The following is a 19,888-nucleotide window of genomic DNA, read 5'->3' as shown; positions in this document are numbered from 1 at the left end:
CTCTTGCTTAAGGGTGTCAATAGTGGCCTTCTGGACAGCAGTCAGGTCGGCAGTCTTACCCATATTTGGGGTTTTGAGTGATGAACCAGGCTGGGAGTTTTAAAGGCCTCAGGAATCTTTTGCAGGTGTTTAGAGTTAACTCGTTGATTCAGATGATTAGGTTCATAGCTCGTTTAGAGACCCTTTTAATTATATGCTAATTTTGTGAGATAGGAATTTTGGGTTTTCATGAGCTGTATGCCAAAATCATCCGTATTAAGACAATAAAAGACCTGAAATATTTCAGTTAGTGTGCAATGAATCTAAAATATATGAATGTTAAATTTTCATCATGACGTTATGGAAAATAATGAACTTTATCACAATATGCTAATATTTTGAGAAGGACCTGTATATATATATATGTATATAACTGAAGCCAGTTTTCAAGAAAGACTTGAAAATTGGCTCAAATCATATATGTTTAGCTGTGTTTCTCTCTTAGATGATCCTAGCCACTAAAAGGAGCTGCTGCTGCCATTAACATTTTACTTTTTTTAACATAGAAAAGAGGAGACTAGGAGGAGAGAATTTTGCAAGTGACTCAATCCTGCTGAGTTTCCTTAGGTAGAAAACTGTTTAACCAATTTGAATAATACATTGAATTTGACTGCATTGTTTAATAACTAGAATCAGTTTTGATATATGTACCTGACTTGGAATCTGTATGATTCAACTGAATAGTCTTTGTAAGGTACCTTGAGTCGACATTTGTTGTGAATTAGTACTATGTAAATAAAATGAAGGATTAGAGATGCGTGTTTAATTCTTTTAGCTTAACTTTTTAATCACATGACCAAACAAGTTCTCTGTCCAGCATGTTTTTCTAATTAAAAACAGTGAAGTATGAGAGAAGGCTTATGGGTAAAGTCACCACAGCCCATGATCTGTGTGGTTTGGTTCTTTCTGCGGTGAAACACTTGGTGTGTGTCACTTTAATCAAAATCACCATCAAGATGCTTCTTCTTTTAATGGTAATGCAAAGGGGCACAGCGCTGATGGTGTAGGTGTTAAGCGCGCGACCATAAACAGAGGCTACAGTCCTCGAAGCGGCTGTCCCGGGTTCGAGTCCCAGACCCAGTGACATTTGCCGAATGTCTATCCCTCTTTCCTGTCTGCCTCCTATCAAAAAAATAAATAAATAAAGGCCACTAGTGCTGAAAAAATATCTAAAGGTAATGTGAAGAGGATCTAATTTTGAAGTTTGAGCTAAAACTGGACATATCAAATCAAAATAGCATTATGCCTTCAGGTTCTGCATATCTATAATCCATGTGGCCAGATAGTTTAAGAGTTTTGAGCCTAGTCTTGAACATAGACAGGCTGTCTGCCTCATGGAGTAAAACTGGGGGCTGGTTTCACACGAGAACAGCCTGATAACTAAAAGATCTGCCTCCTATTCACATCTCCAGTTAAAGGAAAGGATTGACTCAGGAGACAGATTTACCTTTTTAAAATGATTAAAAGCATGAATAATATTCACACTTCAGAATTCTGCACTACTTTTTGTTAGTCTGTCGTATAAAATCCCAATAAAATGCATTGAAGTTTGTGGCTGTAACATCACCGTTCAGGAGGTATAGATACGTTTGCAAGGCATTAAATGTTTCCATCATTATTCTGGAAATACAGGTTGTACAGGCACTGACTTTGGGGCTTGTTATAATTCACTTGACGGGTCATATGTTTGTGGAATGATGTTCACACGGCTCCACAAGGGTCCTGATGTTAAAAAAGGGTTGCACAGGCAAACAAGGCCTGTGTTTTCTGACAATTTATTCCTGTTGGAAATGGGATTATTGCGAAAAGATATGTGTGTTTTAGCAATATCATGTTACATTAGTGTTTAGTCACTAATCTCCCAATCCTTTCATGTTGAAAATGAAACAACCCCCCTACACCGTGTCAACAGAACCTGTTGTATTTATTGTGTCACACTGACCGGAAGAACTGAAACTGTATTCTGATCCGTCTCTGTTCTGTCACTAACACGGCCAGTGAGTAAACAGGCTTTGTCAGGTTCCTCCCTTCGCTTGGCATGTTGCAGTACAGGTTTATGCTCAGCCTAACCAGTAGTATCGAGCTCAGTTTCAGGCTTCAATGTGACTCCTATGTTTCTGGAAGTCTGCAGAAGTACGTGACGTTTTCATCATTTAAGGATTTGACAGATGGGGCAGTCTGAAGCCCGATCGTGTAGTCGTGTTGGGCAGGTGAGTGCTCCAGCTTCAACTTTACCATACCCTGCTGATCAGAGAAGTATCCAGAGTATTTTACACTAAAGCCTCTTCCGTGTTTTTCCTGTTTTCCTTCTAGGCATTTTCCGTGATGGCAGGCTTGCCAGCCCTGTGGATCGTAGTGCTGTCCCTGCTGCACACGGGCCAATGTTTTGTCCATTACCAACAAGCACCAGGTAAAGCACTTTTCTTCTCACACAACACTAGCACACACAGGACTCTGAGCAGGGAAACAAAAATACTCCTCACATTACTGATCCTCACATTACTGATCCTGATCTTGCTATTCCGGAAGGGATGAGTGGAAACTGGGTGAAGATTACCTGATGATAGCAGAAGAATATATAACCTGTCTGTACTTTCCCTCTATGTTTAGTGAGCACAACTGAAGGTGACCGAAGCTATACTAAACACAGATGGGCAATGACTAGAACACATTTCAAGTAGTCAGACTGCTGAGTTCCTGCAACATCTAAAAAATACACCCCTAATTCCAACAAAGTTGGGATGTTGTGTCAAACGTGAATAAAAACAGAATACAATGATTTGCAAATCCTCTTCAACTTATATGCAATTGAATTCACTACAAAGAAAAGATATTTAATATTCAAACTAATAAACTTTGTTTTTTTTGCAAATATTTGCTCATTTTGAATTTCAGGCAGATATTCAAAGTACTGTACAATTAAGAGAAAGACCACGTTTAAACACACAATTAAACAGCCCTATGTTCAAACAATATAAAACAGCATAAAAGTCAACCAAAAACAGCTAATATAAAAATGACAAAAAAAAGAAAATAACATCTCACAGGGTGTCAAATGCCAGGGTAAAAAGAAGGATAATACAAACAGACGGAGAAGATTCCTGTCTAATTTCCAAGGTCAGATCATTCCACAATTCAGGAGCTGTTACAGGAAAAGCACGGTCTCCTCCTCGTTTACAGTCCGAGAAACAGTGAGGAGCAGCTGGTCAGCTGACATAAGAGAATATACGGTGGGTGTGTAAGGCTGCAACAGTTCAGAGAGATAGGATGGGGTGAGGCAATGGAGAGCTTTAAAAGCAAATAAAATAATTTTAAAAGAGACCCTAAAAGGGAAGGGAAGCTAAAATGGGGGAAATGTGCTCAAACTTCTGAGTCGTGATCAAAACATTTATTTAACTGCTTACTTTAGATCAGCTTCTGTAGGGAAGTTCAGTTTGTAGTAAAGAAGTATTCACACCCCTTCATCACACTGCAGCTGTTAAAACCTCATTTGGCTTTAGTTGGTTTCAGAAATCCTGTAGTCTGTAATCCCTCAGCAGGTCCAGGTGTTAAGTGTGTGATCCCTGGTCTTTTGGTGTGAACTCCAAATCCTTTCAAAATTCATAAAGACAATGGAAGTTTCATACGTAACTGTTTTGGTTGTATGTAGTTATTTCTTGTGTACTGTGTTTGAGAAGATCATTTTTTTCCCGTTTAGTTCCTTCTGTGTTTATATATGTTTTTGTGAGTCACTCTCCCTCAACTGCCTGCTTAGTTCCTTCCCCAGCTGCTCTACATTCCCTCGATTAGTCATACCTGGTTCTCATGCCGCTCATCAACCCTCCCAGTAGTTAAAACCCTCCCAGTTTCCTCACTTGCTTGCCAGATTCTTCTGTTTTCTGGTGTCAGGTTCTTTCATGCCAGTTTTCCTGTGCTCCTGTTGCTTTGCCATTTTCCAGTCAGTTATTTCCCTGGTTGTCCTGTGCCAGCTCCTCATGTTCTTTAAGTCTGTCCTTTAATAAATAATAAATATTCATCGCAACCAAATCGTTCCACTTTTGTCTTGTCAGTACACAGGATATTTTCCCAGAAGTCTTGGGAATCTTTAAGATTTTTGGGTAAAGGTGAGACGGCCCTTTGTATTCTCTTTTGGCCAGCAGTGGTTCTGGCTGTGGAGCTCTCCCATGGAGGCCTTTTCTGCCCAGTCTCTCTTTCTTATCATTGAATCATGACCTCTGACTAAACAAATTCCGCTGATCTGAGAATACTCAGACCTGTTTGTGAAGTTAAAGAAGGGGGGTAATCACTTTTTCACAGGGTCAGGCTGGTATGGCTGTCCTTTTTCCCATGAAATCGTCATTATTGCATTTACTCAGGTTATCTTTATCCAATATTAAAATGTGTTTGATGATCTAAAAGTGTGACCACAAAGGAAATATTTCCTTCACCCCTGGAGCACTGATAAGTACATCAAGATGAGCGTTGTTCCTTGTGCAGTTCAAGGTCCTCAAAAATGAGAGCTTCATTCTTCACCACACCAGATTTAGCAATCAGCATATGTGCTCGACAGCCATGAGTTTGGTAAGCTTGCTTTTCCGTTTTCCTTCACTGATCTAAAAATGTCCTGAATCCTGCAGGAGGTCCAGTGTTTTTGGCTGGCCAGTCAGCAGCATCCTTCATGTCTCGTGCCTTGCTCTATAACCAGTGGGACTTTGAGATGGTGGTGCAAGGCAACTTGGAGAGGGAGTGCCAAGAAGAGCTGTGCAGCTATGAGGAGGCCAGAGAGGTTTTTGAGAATGATATGGATACGGTAAAGCTGCTGAGAGTTCATTTAAATGCCATGCCAGAAATAAAATTAAACAGGACTTTAAACTCCTGAGATCTTCTACTACTGCATTTATTTTGCATTTATTGAAATGTTTTATCATATTGCTTTTATAGGTTATATTTGTAATACTTATAATTAACACAATTTTCCAAATTGTGCAAAACCATTGCGTCATTTTCCATATATTTTTCCTTATATTTTTCAGCCTACCTCTCAGAGTTTTACATTCAGGAACCACCTGAATGAACCACCTTGTTATAAAGTCATTATGAGCCAGTAGATGCAGTGTGGAATCTATAGGTAAAAACTGGATACTGCACCTTGTTAGTTTAGAGTAACATCAGTACACATTCAGCCCTGTAATGAGATGCTTGAATGATTCTTAGTGTAATAAAGATTCTTTAAGAGACCTGCCTTCAAAGGAAACTAGAGGAATTATTCAATCCAGGCCTAATGTGGAACAGAACTCTGCGTACAGGTTTACTTAGCGCTCCTACAGGATTACTTAGTGTCAAGTACCAGCTGTTCAAAGTTTTGGTCTTGGTCTTGATTAGCTCTTGACTACATTTTACTTGGCCATGTCTGGCTGGGCTTCAGACGTTCTGGACAAGACTACAGCTGCAACATTTACTGTAAGTTAGAATGAAACTATTGGCTGCATCTAAATGCACCCAGTCAAGTTTTTCACTTTAAAAACTTTAAGGCTGCTTCCTGTGCCCTTGCATGCTAAGAATGCAAAGATGCGAGAGACCAGAAAACAAGAGGAAGAAACATTTTGCAGTGTAAATATATACAGGTCCTTCTCAAAATATTAGCATATTGTGATAAAGTTCATTATTTTCCATAATGTCATGATGAAAATTTAACATTCATATATTTTAGATTCATTGCACACTAACTGAAATATTTCAGGTCTTTTATTGTCTTAACACGGATGATTTTGGCATACAGCTCATGAAAACCCAAAATTCCTATCTCACAAAATTAGCATATTTCATCCGATCAATAAAAGAGAAGTGTTTGTAATACAAAAAACGTCAACCTTCAAATAATCATGTACAGTTATGCACTCAATACTTGGTCGGGAATCCTTTTGTAGAAATGACTGCTTCAATGCGGCGTGGCATGGAGGCAATCAGCCTGTGGCACTGCTGACGTCTTATGGAGGCCCAGGATGCTTCGATAGCGGCCTTTAGCTCATCCAGAGTGTTGGGTCTTGAGTCTCTCAACGTTCTCTTCACAATATCCCACAGATTCTCTATGGGGTTCAGGTCAGGAGAGTTGGCAGGCCAATTGAGCACAGTGATACCATGGTCAGTAAACCATTTACCAGTGGTTTTGGCACTGTGAGCAGGTGCCAGGTCGTGCTGAAAAATGAAATCTTCATCTCCATAAAGCTTTTCAGCGGATGGAAGCATGAAGTGCTCCAAAATCTCCTGATAGCTAGCTGCATTGACCCTGCCCTTGATAAAACACAGTGGACCAACACAGACCATCACTGACTGTGGGTACTTGACACTGGACTTCTTCCTCCAGACTCTGGCACCTTGATTTCCGAATGACATGCAGAATTTGCTTTCATCCGAAAAAAGTACTTTGGACCACTGAGCAACAGTCCAGTGCTGCTTCTCTGTAGCCCAGGTCAGGCGCTTCTGCTGCTGTTTCTGGTTCAAAAGTGGCTTGACCTGGGGAATGCGGCACCTGTAGCCCATTTCCTGCACACGCCTGTGCACGGTGGCTCTGGATGTTTCTACTCCAGACTCAGTCCACTGCTTCAGCAGGTCCCCCAAGGTCTGGAATCGGCCCTTCTACACAATCTTCCTCAGGGTCCGGTCACCTCTTCTCGTTGTGCAGCGTTTTCTGCCACACTTTTTCCTTCCCACAGACTTCCCACTGAGGTGCCTTGATACAGCACTCTGGGAACAGCCTATTCGTTCAGAAATTTATTTCTGTGTCTTAACCTCTTGCTTAAGGGTGTCAATAGTGGCCTTCTGGACAGCAGTCAGGTCGGCAGTCTTACCCATGATTGGGGTTTTGAGTGATGAACCAGGCTGGGAGTTTTAAAGGCCTCAGGAATCTTTTGCAGGTGTTTAGAGTTAACTCGTTGATTCAGATGATTAGGTTCATAGCTCGTTTAGAGACCCTTTTAATGATATGCTAATTTTGTGAGATAGGAATTATGGGTTTTCATGAGCTGTATGCCAAAATCATCCGTAATAAGACAATAAAAGACCTGAAATATTTCAGTTAGTGTGTTTTTCTGACTGTCCAATGAGTGAGTTAAGTCCTCCACCTCCATCTGTCTCCTCGCTCATTCTGGCTGCAGCTGAAGCGAAGTTAGTTCATGTTTCGCTGGCTGTATGTAAGGAGTTGTCTGCTTTATCTGTTTAACTTGTTACCACCTTGTTAGATTTGTTGCTAAAGGACATGTAGTTGAGAGTCTGCTTACGTACATGTTTGGTTTAACCTCAATGTTGTGGCAGTCCACCTAGCTAGAAAATGTACTGGCACCAGTGCAACCAGTTAGTCTGAAGCCCTCTTACCGGTTAGCTTGCTAATAAACTGTGACAGGTAGATTATCTTTGAATGTTTGCAGCAACAACTATATTATTATGATCACAGCAATGGTCTTAAAAATGGTCTCACATTGGATTTGTCTTGGACTGGTCTTGTTAGGTGGTCTTGGCTACACCATTAGGGTTACTTATGTATTGGTAACATATTGTGTTTGCTTAGTTCCTTTCTGAATGTTCTTCTTTCAAGCTGATCTGTTAGAAAGTGTTTCTGTCTGTGCTCGACACAACAGTTTTAAGTACAGATAAGTAAACCAAATACCCCCTTGCTCCTAGATACAGCACCTTGGAAAAGTATTTATATCCTGTGAACTTTTCCACGTTTTGTCCTGTGACAGCCACACACTTCAAAGTGTTTCATTTGGGATTTTATGAAAGGTGTGGCATGCATTTGTACCAAGCTTCCTTTAATCTGACCCCATTTAATAACATCCAGTGCCAACCACTGCCTATAGAAGTCACCTAATCAGTAATTGCAGTTCATCCGTGTGTAACTGAATCTGAGTCTGACTGCAGATGTTCTGTTTCTGGCCTCAGAGGTTTGTTGGAGAACATTAGAGAACACACAGCATAAAGACGAAGGAACACAGCAGACAGTTCAGGGAGATAGTTGTGGAGATGTTTAAAGGAAGGTTAGGTTTTAAAGCAATATCCCAAGATTTGGACATCTAATAGAGCTCTATTCAATCCATCATCTGAACAGTGAGAGAGGATGGACCAAGTCTAGCAGAAGGATGTCGATTTTAACTTAAAGCCATTGTTGAAAAAAAGCCTTAACGAGTTCTGTTTGCAGTTTGCCATATAGAGGACACAGCAAACATGTGAAGAAGGTGCTCTGCTTGGATAAAATCCTCATTGAACTTTTTGGCCCATTTGAAAAACATTTTGTGTGGTGAAAACTAACACTGTACATCACCTGAATACAAAAGCCCCAGGGTGAAACATAAACCCCTTTTCCACCGAAAATACCAGGATTTAAAGCCCCAGGATTGTGATGGCAGATTAATTTTGTGGGGATGCTTTTCTTCAGTAGGAACGGGAAGCTGGTCAGAGTTAATGCGAAGATTACTGGAGCTAATAATGAGGAGTTCTTGGAAGAAAATCTATTGAGAACTAAATCCGAAAAGCTAAAAAGCTATGTGTGGTGAAAAACTACTAGCCCACTTTACTCAGACCACACGCCATGAAACATGGTGGAGACAGCAACAGCAGCATTTGTTTTTGCTGGATGACCCTTGAGATCACTGTCCAGAGACCCTAACCTTACAGTCAGAAATTCTCTCAATGTCTGTAGCAGGTAGAAATGTACCCTAAAAGATATGCAGCTAAAGATGGATATGGAATATTTATTCAAGCGTGAATAAAAATGTCCCAAGAAATAAACTAAAGTTTATGGCTGTAAGATGACAAAATGTGAAAAAAACGTTTCAAAAGGTGTTTTTACATAGCCCCACGACCTTAACATCTGGAAGCCATGAAAGGCACGTTGATGCAATCTAGAGGATTGCATCAATGCGAAATCAAGAAATCAACCCTCAGAAAAGTATTGAAGACCACTGTAAAATGTTACAGGAAAGCCTGGCAACTTGGAAGAAGGATATGATATTTGAGTGAATGTAAATCAGACACCACTTTATTAAACAGTTGTTTTCTTCTTTTTGCAGAACATCTTTTGGAATAACTATGTAAAAAATCAAGGTAAGAAAAACGCTAATTCTTTATTCTTTCATGCATACTTTTAGGTAGTACATTTACAACATTTAAGTGTGAGTAAAAAGAAGGGGACAAATTTATTCTCACAGCACTGAAGGTAACAACACAGTCCTGGAAGAGTTTACAATCAGCAAGTTCAATTTCATTCGGTTCGGTTTCTTTTTGTAGCTCTAATTCACAATCAGCGTCATCACAAAACAAGTCCAGTTAATTTCCAGTTGTACATTATTACTTTTATTTATAAAGGGAATCTCATTGAGACATGCGTCCTCTTTACTAGGGAGACATTTTAGAATATTTGTTAAACCTTGTACAGAACAACAAGCCAGGACTTGCATAATAGTACATAATTAAGCAAGATTGAAAAATTCAAGAACAAGACCAAGAGCTTTCTGACATTGTTTCAAGATTTTAAATAAAATCACCCAAAGAAATCCAACAGTTTCAGCTCCTGTTCAAGATGATTCCAGGTTAAAGGTGCAGAGTAGTGACTGTTTTTCTTAACTAACCGTTAAGTGTCAGGACTGGGTGTGAAGAATCATTCACCAGAAGTTTACTCTTTCAAGCCAATAATGGGCCGTGGCTGAGTATCTGAATAAATCTTTGACTGATTCATTGAATCTTAGGGGAAATGTTAAACACTCAGGAAATCCGGAGAAATCTTAGGGAAGCTTGGGTGGCTTAAAACCATGGTTGGATGAATGTGATCCATGACCCATCAGACTGCTCTACACCTCCACCCTGATCAATGCAATTTTCAACATCTTTTACAAATAAAAAAATTAAATACAGAAGGCATTCTGGTCAGATGAGACCAAAATAGACCCTTTTGGTATAATTTCCAAATGCAGAATCATGGTTTTCTTCAGCAGGGACAAGAAAACTGGTCAAAGTGATTGGTAAAGATGGATGGAAGAAAACCTGTGGAGGTCTTGACATACCTCTTTGTGTCCATGTAAAACATGCCACTTGGACATCCTAGACCAGGATGACCCTATTTATACTATTTTTATCGCAGCTAAACAACCGCAGTCCACTCAGAGATTCACAATTTAAAATTAAGCTTCATGGGAGGTGTCAATTGGCTGGTTTCTACCTTATCTACTTAGAGGAAGAGAAGAAGAAAAGTACTGACAAGAAAGAGTAAAAAGATTTCTTACCAGAAAGTTTTTGTATCCTTGTTTCCTCTGGGAGAAATAGTTTCCACAGTGGAGAAACAGCAGCAAATCTGTCCTCATTGTATTTCTATAAAGAGGCTTGTTGTTGTTTTTCTTCTTCTGCTTCTGATCTAATCAGCTGTCAGCGAGGACAGCCAACACAATCACAAAATCTGGGCAGCATGCTTATGTCCGCAGAGCTCCTAGTGGGTGGGCACACAATGAAGAATTCAAACAATGATTTCATTTATTTAGAGAAAAAGCTATCCAAACCAACCTGGCTTTGTGTGGAAATATAATGACCCCGCTTGTTAACTCGCAAATTACCTATGATCAACCACATTTCTGTGTTTATTTTTTACAAGTACTCCTAGCTGTGATTACTGCCTGGCCTGTAGAAATAAGAAATCAGTCTTGATGATCCCTAAGCCTTCTGTGAAAATATTCTGTGGACTGACGAGAAAAAATAGAACTTTCTGGCTGCCGTTACATCTGGTGTTTCAGTAAGAGAACATCCAACCCACAGTCAAACAAGGTGGTGGCAGTGTGATGGACTGGAGCTGTTTTGCTGCTTCAGGACCTGAAAGACTTGTAGTAACTGATGGAAACATTAATTCTATTCTCTAGCAGAAAATCCTGAAGGAAAATTTCCTGCCAGGTTGTCACCTTAAGCTCAAGAGAACCTGAGTTTTGCAGCAGGACAATAATCCAAACCCATCAGCAAGTCCACCTCCGCAAGGCTCTAAATGAAACCCCAAAATGAAGCTTTTGGCGTGGCCTAGTCAAGGCCTGGATTTAAATATAAACAAGATTATGTGAATGACCTTAAACATGCTATTTGTCTGAATTAAAATAATTCTGCTAAAAAGAGTGGTCATAAAATTCATCCACAGTGATGTTAAAGACTCGTTAAAAGTTAGAGCAAACACTTGATATTGGTGGAACAACCAATGATTAGGTTTACAGGGGAATTACTTTTTCACATAGGGGCAGCTTGATGTGGATGGCTGTTATCCTTTTGTAAAATAAATCATTTGGGTTTGGGGTCACATTATCTTTGTCTAATCTTTGAATTAGTTTCACAACCTGAAACATTTAGTGTCACAATGAAGCAAAAACAGAAGAAATATGTAAGGGTCCATTTACTTTCTTACAGCATTGTACAGAAAAGCCACAACTACTAAAATCTTGGACTAAAGAAGCATGAACTGGAAACAAGGGAACACAGGAGAGAACTAAAGATACGACAAGAATCAGGCAAAATGCAACTGAATCTTTGGACTTATATGTGCAGAAGAAGTTGATGAGGAGTTTATTGCTGAAATACCTGTCATTATAAAGGAGCAATGGGCAAAATGCATTGTAAACGAAAAATGAGACCTTAAAGAGGTAAATGCATTTCTAGATAACAGAGTAAAAAACTGAGAAAAATGTCAACCAAGATGCCATAAAGTAAGACCAGTGGTCAGAGTCAGAAATCATGAAGCAAAAACTGGATACCAATATTTATACAGTAAAATAATAAATTAAATAACAGTAGGAAATCATTTCCTTTTTACTTGTGTCTGTTAAAAACAGCTCAAATTAAGGGCCAAGTTCAATGTTTAGGTACCATTTTTGAAAACGTAACTTTTTTGAAAATGACATTTATTGAATTATTGACAAAAAGCTACATATTTTTAACACTATGTTTAGTCAGCTATCTGCTTAATGCCAGAACACTGACACTGTTGTAAGAAATGAGTCAAACATACAGCACAGTTTCTGTCATGATTCAAGCAGATCAGCTCAGCAGATTGCAGCCATGAGAGAAGTAGAATGAGAATATGTGTTCGTAACAAGCATTTTGTTTTTTCAAGAAAATATAACAAAGGTGGACGTTTCTGGGCTTGTGGCGGGAATCATGGCCATCGTAGTCACTGCTGTTATTGTCACAGTCCTTGGAGTCTACTGCTGCAAAAAGAAGAAGAAACCCGAGTCGAGGTTGCGACGGTACGTTTACGTCTAACTGGGAAATATTTGAAATTTTATTTAACTGAAAATTCTGAGCAAATCTTTGATCATTAAAATTAAAAACAAAGTTTAAACACAGTTGACCCTGAAGTTTGGGAAGGATGTTATACCTGACATTTTTTTTATAATTATTAGAAATGTGTCGGTATCTAGGTAAATTACTTTTATTGTGGCAGCATAATCTCACCCGGAATCATCAACAGGTCAGCACTTTGTCTTCTCCTCTATTATTCCAGTTTTGGAGCATATAGCATAAAGTTCTATTACATACAGTACTATTACAGTACTATTTATCTCTAAATGGTACAGAGTTCTGGTCCCTCTCTATGCTCTCTGTTCTTCTGCTCACCCCACAAGTTTTCTACAGGATTTAGGTCTTGACACTGAGATGGAGATGGAAGAAGGCTGTCAGATTAATCTTTTCCGTTGTTTATGGTTTGGATCATTATCCTGCTGAAGGACTTAATAATGACCCATAAATCTACTTATATTTTCAAAGAGTTCATGGAGAAATGTACTCTAACGAGGTTTCCAAAGCATCACCGATCATTCACCTTACCTAACAGTAGGCTTAATTTACTTTTCCACATACAGGGGTTGGACAATGAAACTGAAACACCTGTCAATTTAGTGTGGGAGGTTTCATGGCTAAATTGGACCAGCCTGGTAGCCAGTCTTCATTGATTGCACATTGCACCAGTAAGAGCAGAGTGTGAAGGTTCAATTAGCAGGGTAAGAGCACAGTTTTGCTCCAAATATTGAAATGCACACAACATTATGGGTGACATACCAGAGTTCAAAAGAGGACAAATTGTTGGTGCACATCTTGCTTGCGCATCTGTGACCAAGACAGCAAGTCTTTGTGATGTATCAAGAGCCACGGTATCCAGGGTAATGTCAGCATACCACCAAGAAGGACAAACCACATCCAACAGAATTAACTGAGGATGCAAGAGGAAGCTGTCTGAAAGGGATGTTCTGGTGCTAACCCGGATTGTATCCAAAAAACATAAAACCACGGCTGCCCAAATCACGGCAGAATTAAATGTGCACCTCAACTCTCCTGTTTCCACCAGAACTGTCCGTCGGGAGCTCCACAGGGTCAATATACACGGCTGGGCTGCTATAGCCAAACCTTTGGTCACTCATGCCAAAGCCAAACGTCGGTTTCAATGGTGCAAGAATCGCAAATCTTGGGCTGTGGACAATGTGAAACATGTATTGTTCTCTGATGAGTCCACCTTTACTGTTTTCCCCACATCCGGGAGAGTTACAGTGTGGAGAAGCCCCAAAGAAGCGTACCACCCAGACTGTTGCATACCCAGAATGAAGCATGGGGGTGGATCGGTGATGGTTTGGGCTGCCATATCATGGCATTCCCTTGGCTCAATACTAGTGCTAGATGGGCACGTCACTGCCAAGGACTACCGAACCATTCTTGAGGACCATGTGCATCCAATGGTTCAAACATTGTATCCTGAAGGCGGTGCCGTGTATCAGGATGACAATGCACCAATACACACAGCAAGACTGGTGAAAGATTGGTTTGATGAGCATGAATGTGAAGTTGAACATCTCCCATGGCCTGCACAGTCACCAGATCTAAATATTATTGAGCCACTTTGGGGTGTTTTGGAGGAGCGAGTCAGGAAACGTTTTCCTCCACCAGTATCATGTAGTGACCTGGCCACTATCCTGCAAGAAGAATGGCTTAAAATCCCTCTGACCACTGTGCAAGACTTGTATATGTCATTCCCAAGACGAATTGACGCTGTATTGGCCACAAAAGGAGGCCCTACACCATACTAATAAATTATTGTGGTCTAAAACCAGGTGTTTCAGTTTCATTGTCCAACCCCTGTATCTATTGTATCACTCCAAATCCATCTGGAGTGTTTGAAGCACAAAAGTCCCTGTAGAGTTGATCAAACTCCACGTTTATGTTTGTGATCATAGGACGGAAAAAGCTGAGATCTGGAGATGTTTTCATCTCATTAACCATCCTCCTCACTACATTAGGTGGCAAGATAATGATCCAGCCTGTGGCTAAATGAGAAGTTCCCAGAAACTTAAATGAGCAAAGAATAAATTTAACATATTTGTCAGTTGAATTGTATTTTAAAGGAATTATTAGGGGTACAGATAATTTTATCTGCAATGATTTGATAAAAACAATAGTGTTTTACTGTGGAATCATTTTCTTCATTAAATGAATGTACCCCTTATAAAGGTAATGATGCTGCAATAAAAAATGAATTTTACTCGTCTTTGCCAGTGATCCAATAAATCTGTGTGTGTAGTGACCAAGCAGAAGTACTTGAGGCTGTTCTCCAGTTTATGCTTCATATAATGTATTTCTTAGCTCCACTAATCGGCAGCATTTCATTGGTTCAGAAAGTGAATTCATTTTTGTACTCGTACTCGTACTCGTCGTCTTCCGCTTATCCGGGACCGGGTCGCGGGGGCAGCAGATTCAGCAGAGACACCCAGACGTCCCTCTCCTCAGACACCTCTTCCAGCTCCTACGGGTGGAGCCCAAGGCGTTCCCAGGCCAGCCGAGAGACATAGTCCCTCCAGCGTGTCCTGGGCCATCCCCTGGGCCTCCTCCTCCCGGTGGGACGTGCCTTGAACACCTCCCGAGGGATGCGTCCAGGAGGCATCCGGTATAGATGCCCGAGCCACCTCAACTGGCTCCTCTCGATGTGGAGGAGCAGCGGCTCTACCGGAGGGCCGAGCTCCTCACCCTATCTCTAAGGGAGTGCCCGGCCACCCTACGGAGAAAGCTCATTTCAGCCGCTTGTATCCGGGATCTCGTTCTTTCAGTCATGACCCAAAGTTCATGGCCATAGGTGAGGGAAGGAACATAGACCGACCGGTAAATCGAGAGCTTTGCTTTTCGGCTCAGCTCTCTCTTCACCACAACGGACCGGCACAGTGCCCCCATTATTGCAGCAGCCGCACTGATCCGTCTGTCAATCTTCCGCTCCATTCTTCCCTCACTCATGAGATACTTGAACTCCTTCACTGGAGGCAGGAACTCCCCTCCAACCTGAAGAGGACAAGCCACCCTTTTCCGGTCTTCATCCCAGCCGCTTCACACTCGGCTGCGAACCGCCCCAGCACATGCTGTAGATCTTGGCTAGAGGGGGCCAGCAGGACCACGTCATCTGCAAAAAGAAGAGACGAAATCCACTGGTCCCCAAACCAGACCCCCTCCGACCCTTGGCTGCGTCTAGAAATCCTGTCCATAAAAGTTATGAACAGGACCGGTGACAAAGGGCAGCCCTGCCGGAGTCCAACATGCACTGGGAACAGGTCCGACTTAGTGCCGGCAATGCGGACCAAACTCCTGCTCCGCTCGTACAGGGACCGGATGGCCCCTAATAAAGGGCCCCCGATCCCATACTCCTGGAGCACCCCCCACAGGGCATCACGAGGGACACAGTCAAATGCCTTCTCCAGGTCCAAAAAACACATGTGAACCGGTTGGGCAAACTTCCATGAACCCTCGAGTACCCTGTAGAGGGTATAGAGCTGGTCCAGTGTCCCACGGCCGGGACAAAAACCACACTGCTCCTCCTGAAGCTGAGGTTCGACTATCGGCCGGACTCTCCTCTCCAATACCCTGGCGTAGGCCTTACCAGGGAGGCTGGTAAGGACTAAAATAGTCAGACAAAGAGTGGTTCAAGAATCCTTCATGAGGACTAAAATATAGAGGCACGGGGCTCTGCCGGGGACCCACCCTGGAGCCAGGCCTGGGGTCGGGACTCGCTGGAGAGCGCCTGGTGGCCGGGTTGCTCCTCATTGGACCCGGCCGGGCCAAGCCCGAACGAGAGACGCGAGTGGTAAGGGCCCACCACCCTTACCACCACCCTTACCACTCCAATTTATTTTTGTCTGATTTAAAAATCATCATTTGTTTCAATCGGGCCAATATTTCATTACTTTAAGGGCCACTTTATGTAATAAAACTATTGTTTTACTGGTCGCTTTTCTCAGTTCTGTACTTGATTTTTGTTTTATGTTTTTGTCCTGCTCCAGTGCTCCAGTAAGAATGGCAGAAGATGGGCGCCCAGTTCCGGAGTCGGTGCCCCTGTCTGCAGTGGTGATCCCACCTCCACCTTTGCCCAGCTACAACGAGGCTTTGAACAGCAGTGGGCAGCATGATGCCCCACCACCACCTTATTCAGGGTAAGTGGGGTGGTCAACATGCACAGATGTTCAGTATTTTCAATTAATCCCTCAGATGGATCCAGGTCAGTGTTGATGGCTGCCCACGTAACAGCTGATTAGTTCAAAGACAATAAGAATCAGCAGCTGCAGCAGGTGGTTCCATTTCGTTTACAATAACGTTTATGACAATAAAACATCTCTGTAGTCATGATAAACAGTAGGAAATTTGTCTTCAGGTGTTCAGCTAGTTTCCTTTTATTTACTCACAGTATTGCAGTGTAGAAGAAATATGTATATGGAGTGCAGTTAAAAAATGTTTTCTTGTTGCTTCATACAGCAGGGCGTTCTGAAAGCAACCCCTCTAAGCTCCCTCTGAACATTTAAAGAAGTGATATGCCTGACAGAGATGAAGTTATGATGCTCTCGAAAATTAAAGTTAAGTAAACAAATCCGGCCTCAGTTGAACTATGAGTCCAAAGAAAGCAAACAGTTCCTTTGTTGAATGTCTCCTGTAGGTAAATTATTTGAATATTTGAAACCCTGGCAAAGTACAGGGAACCCCCTGCAGGAGTTAATTCAGAAACACTTTCACAGATCCAACAACTGGTGAGTTAATCAGCTGTTGTGGTCACAGCAACATGCTGGATTTTCAGTGGAGAAACTATGCCACCTGGTGTACGTTGGACCGATCTCATCAGACAGACAGTCTGCTTGTTGAAGTCTACCTCTAGAACCTTTTCTGTCATGTTGGTGTTTTTTAAAAGACTCAAATGCAGAGCGGAGCAATAATCGGTTTCAATGGATTTAATGAAAAAATACAAAACTTACAAGGTGAAGTCAAACAGCCCTGGGAACACAAAGCAACAAAGGCCTGGAGTTGACAGCCATAGAGCAGGCAGCACACAGGGTAACAGGTTTGACATCAGGGTGGAAATCAGGAGGAAGCACAGAGTCCACCAAGTTCTTTGTATTTTTGAGCAAATTATAATTGTTTTTTTTTAAAGAGCTGATTACAGTCCTCCAGGATAATCCTGGAAGAAAACCTATTAGAGTCAGCAGACGCTTTGAGACTGTGGTGGAGGTTCACCTTCCAATAGGACAACCACCCTAAAAATACAACCAGAGATACAATGAGGTGGTTTAGATTAGAGTCCAGACCTAAATGCTACTGAGTATCTCTTATAAGACATGAAAGCTGATGTTCACAGATGTCCTCCATCTATTTTAACTGAGCTTGAGCTGTTTTGCAAAGAACAATGGGAAAAAATTTAAATCTGTAGATATGCAAAACTAATAGACATACCATGAAGCCACATTCCACATACAACCAGCTGGAGCTGCAGGTGAGGCTACAGAGTACTGACTCAGGAAGGCTGAATACAAATATGCGCCACAGTCTTCAGATTTGTATCTGTCAAACATGCGAAAAACATCTAGCATTTTTCTCCCATTTCACAATTCTGCACTTCTTTGTGTTGGTCTGTCTGATAACGCCCCAACAAAGCACATAGAAATTTGGTTGTAGTATAAATGTAAAAAACTCACTTATCTCAATTTAATTTCATAAAACAGTTCCAATTAATATGACTTATTAAAATCTAAATATAAAGTTTGTCCATCTAAAATATTCTAATCAGTTTACAGTTAAAAAGACGCTCTGCAGACAAGCTGCAACAACTCACTGACAGACATCAGTCTTAGCTTTAAAAGGCTTACTATTGTTGCCAGAAAGCGGCTAGGAATATGGGACGTCTCTTGGTCTCGTCTCATTTACCTGGGAGTCATTTCTCGTGTTCTGTTTGTGCTCAGTGTAGTGCTATGACTGAAGGTAATGTTTTTCTACACCCCCAAACAAGTTAAATATCAAGAATAGAATTCCTTGCCACACTAAATATAAGGTATATTCACTGAAAAGCCCTGTTGACTTGGTGCACATGGGTAAAACTAAAACAGAGAGTTACAAAGGTGGATTTCAGAATGTAAAAGTAATATTTAGTATATAGATAAGAGATCTCCTGGGGATAGACACTTTAACACAGCTGGTCATGATATTTGTTTCTTAAAATCTCAAGGTATTGAAATTGTGTCTGCTCTGGAAAAAAAAGGGGTGATACAGAAAGACTCCTATGTAAATCATTGTTCATTGAGTGTTGCTGACTGAATTTTGACATTTTCATTTGTGAATGTGCTAACAGCAGCATTTAGCCAAAAAGCCTCTACCTTGCCCACATTAAAGGAAGAAGAAAGATTACGCAGTGCTGGTTACCTCTTTTAAAAGGTTCTCTTGAACAGTGGACCCTTAGATTTTACTTTGGAGTTCTACACACTGATCATTTTCCTAAAAGAACCCTGACTCATCGAGGTTGCTGTGGTATCGGGCACCAAGATGTTAGCAGTAGATCCTTTAGGTTCAGCAACTCATGGGATGGGGTCTCCACTAGTCAGACTTGTTTGTCCACACCATCCCACAGATACTCAATAGGATTAAAATCCAAGGACTTTGGAGCTCAAGTCAAGAAACTTTGCTTCTCAAGCAATACCTGAAGCATTTTTACTTTGTGGCAGGAAGAATTATCTTGCTGAAAGAGGCCACAGCCAGGTAGGAATACATTATCTATAAATGGGCATACACAGTCGGCAACACTGCCGATGAAGGTGGTCTGAGTCAAAGTAACAGACATGCGAACGCCAGAATCCAGGGTTCACTAGCAGAACACTGGCCAGAGCATCACACTGCTCCACTGGATGGCCTTTTTCTCGTTGTGCATCATGGTGTCATGTATTCCTCAGTGAATGATGCACTCACACCCTCCTGTCCACCTGATGTAGTAGAAAATGTAATTTTCCTGTCTTCCTGTCTCTGACCACAGGGGGGCGCCATCGGAGCCTGCTGAACCAGGAGACAACTAATGAGAGAGGTGGCCCTGGCAGGAGCGTCTTCTTTCTCTATCTGATCGCGATCTGAGTGAACTTTGTTATCCCTTCTGTTTTCTGTTGCTTGTTTTGTCATGATGATTGTGTATTTATGTTGAAACACAGGTCCCAGGATGTGCCCTTCAGCTTAAAGAAAGTGCACACTGGAGTTCATGTGATGATTTTTGAGGAGGGTGGGGTTCACGTTTGGCGGTTCTGCTGTTCACCCCAAGAAAATGTGTGCCAAAAATAAAAATAAAAAAAGCCTCTCCCCGCCCAGTAAACAGTGAGATATTTTATAAAATAAATGTATGACAAAAGAAAACATGTGTCCAAGTCAATTGATTGTTGTCCAAGATATATTCACCTATATTTTGGAGGATGTGAAACCCACGATTCTCTACATGTTAAAATGCGTGTGTTGGCTCCTTGCCATGATATTTCCTCAGGGATGTAAATCTAAAGTCTTCCAACACATGTCAGAAACGCTGTGTTTGTGT

The 19,888-nt window shown here is 41.4% G+C and overlaps 1 protein-coding gene across 1 annotated transcript; it reads left to right on the top strand.

Moving 5' to 3' along the window:
- Window positions 1–2,078: 2,078 nt before the first annotated feature.
- On the top strand, window positions 2,079–19,713 carry LOC124862857 (transmembrane gamma-carboxyglutamic acid protein 2-like). The gene is made up of 7 exons (XM_047357036.1): window positions 2,079–2,249; window positions 2,353–2,449; window positions 4,656–4,828; window positions 9,084–9,117; window positions 12,149–12,281; window positions 16,344–16,493; window positions 19,346–19,713. The coding sequence occupies exons 1-7, from the start codon at window positions 2,208–2,210 to the stop codon at window positions 19,383–19,385; spliced, it is 669 nt and encodes a 222-aa protein (XP_047212992.1). The 5' UTR covers window positions 2,079–2,207; the 3' UTR covers window positions 19,386–19,713.
- Window positions 19,714–19,888: the final 175 nt, after the last annotated feature.

Source organism: Girardinichthys multiradiatus, chromosome X (genome assembly GCF_021462225.1).
Source record: "Girardinichthys multiradiatus isolate DD_20200921_A chromosome X, DD_fGirMul_XY1, whole genome shotgun sequence".
Taxonomy (NCBI): Eukaryota; Metazoa; Chordata; class Actinopteri; order Cyprinodontiformes; family Goodeidae; genus Girardinichthys; species Girardinichthys multiradiatus.
Note: the sequence above shows the minus strand (reverse complement) of the source record. Positions and strands in the feature narration are given on the sequence as shown.

Bases quoted from the DNA above. Each gene is read 5' to 3' on its own strand.
- LOC124862857 (XM_047357036.1), top strand. From the start codon at position 2,208: ATGGGGCAGTCTGAAGCCCGATCGTGTAGTCGTGTTGGGCAG. The intron at 2,450-4,655 runs GTAAAGCACTTT...TGAATCCTGCAG, and splicing joins CCATTACCAACAAGCACCAG to GAGGTCCAGTGTTTTTGGCT. The intron at 16,494-19,345 runs GTAAGTGGGGTG...CTCTGACCACAG, and splicing joins CCACCACCACCTTATTCAGG to GGGGGCGCCATCGGAGCCTG.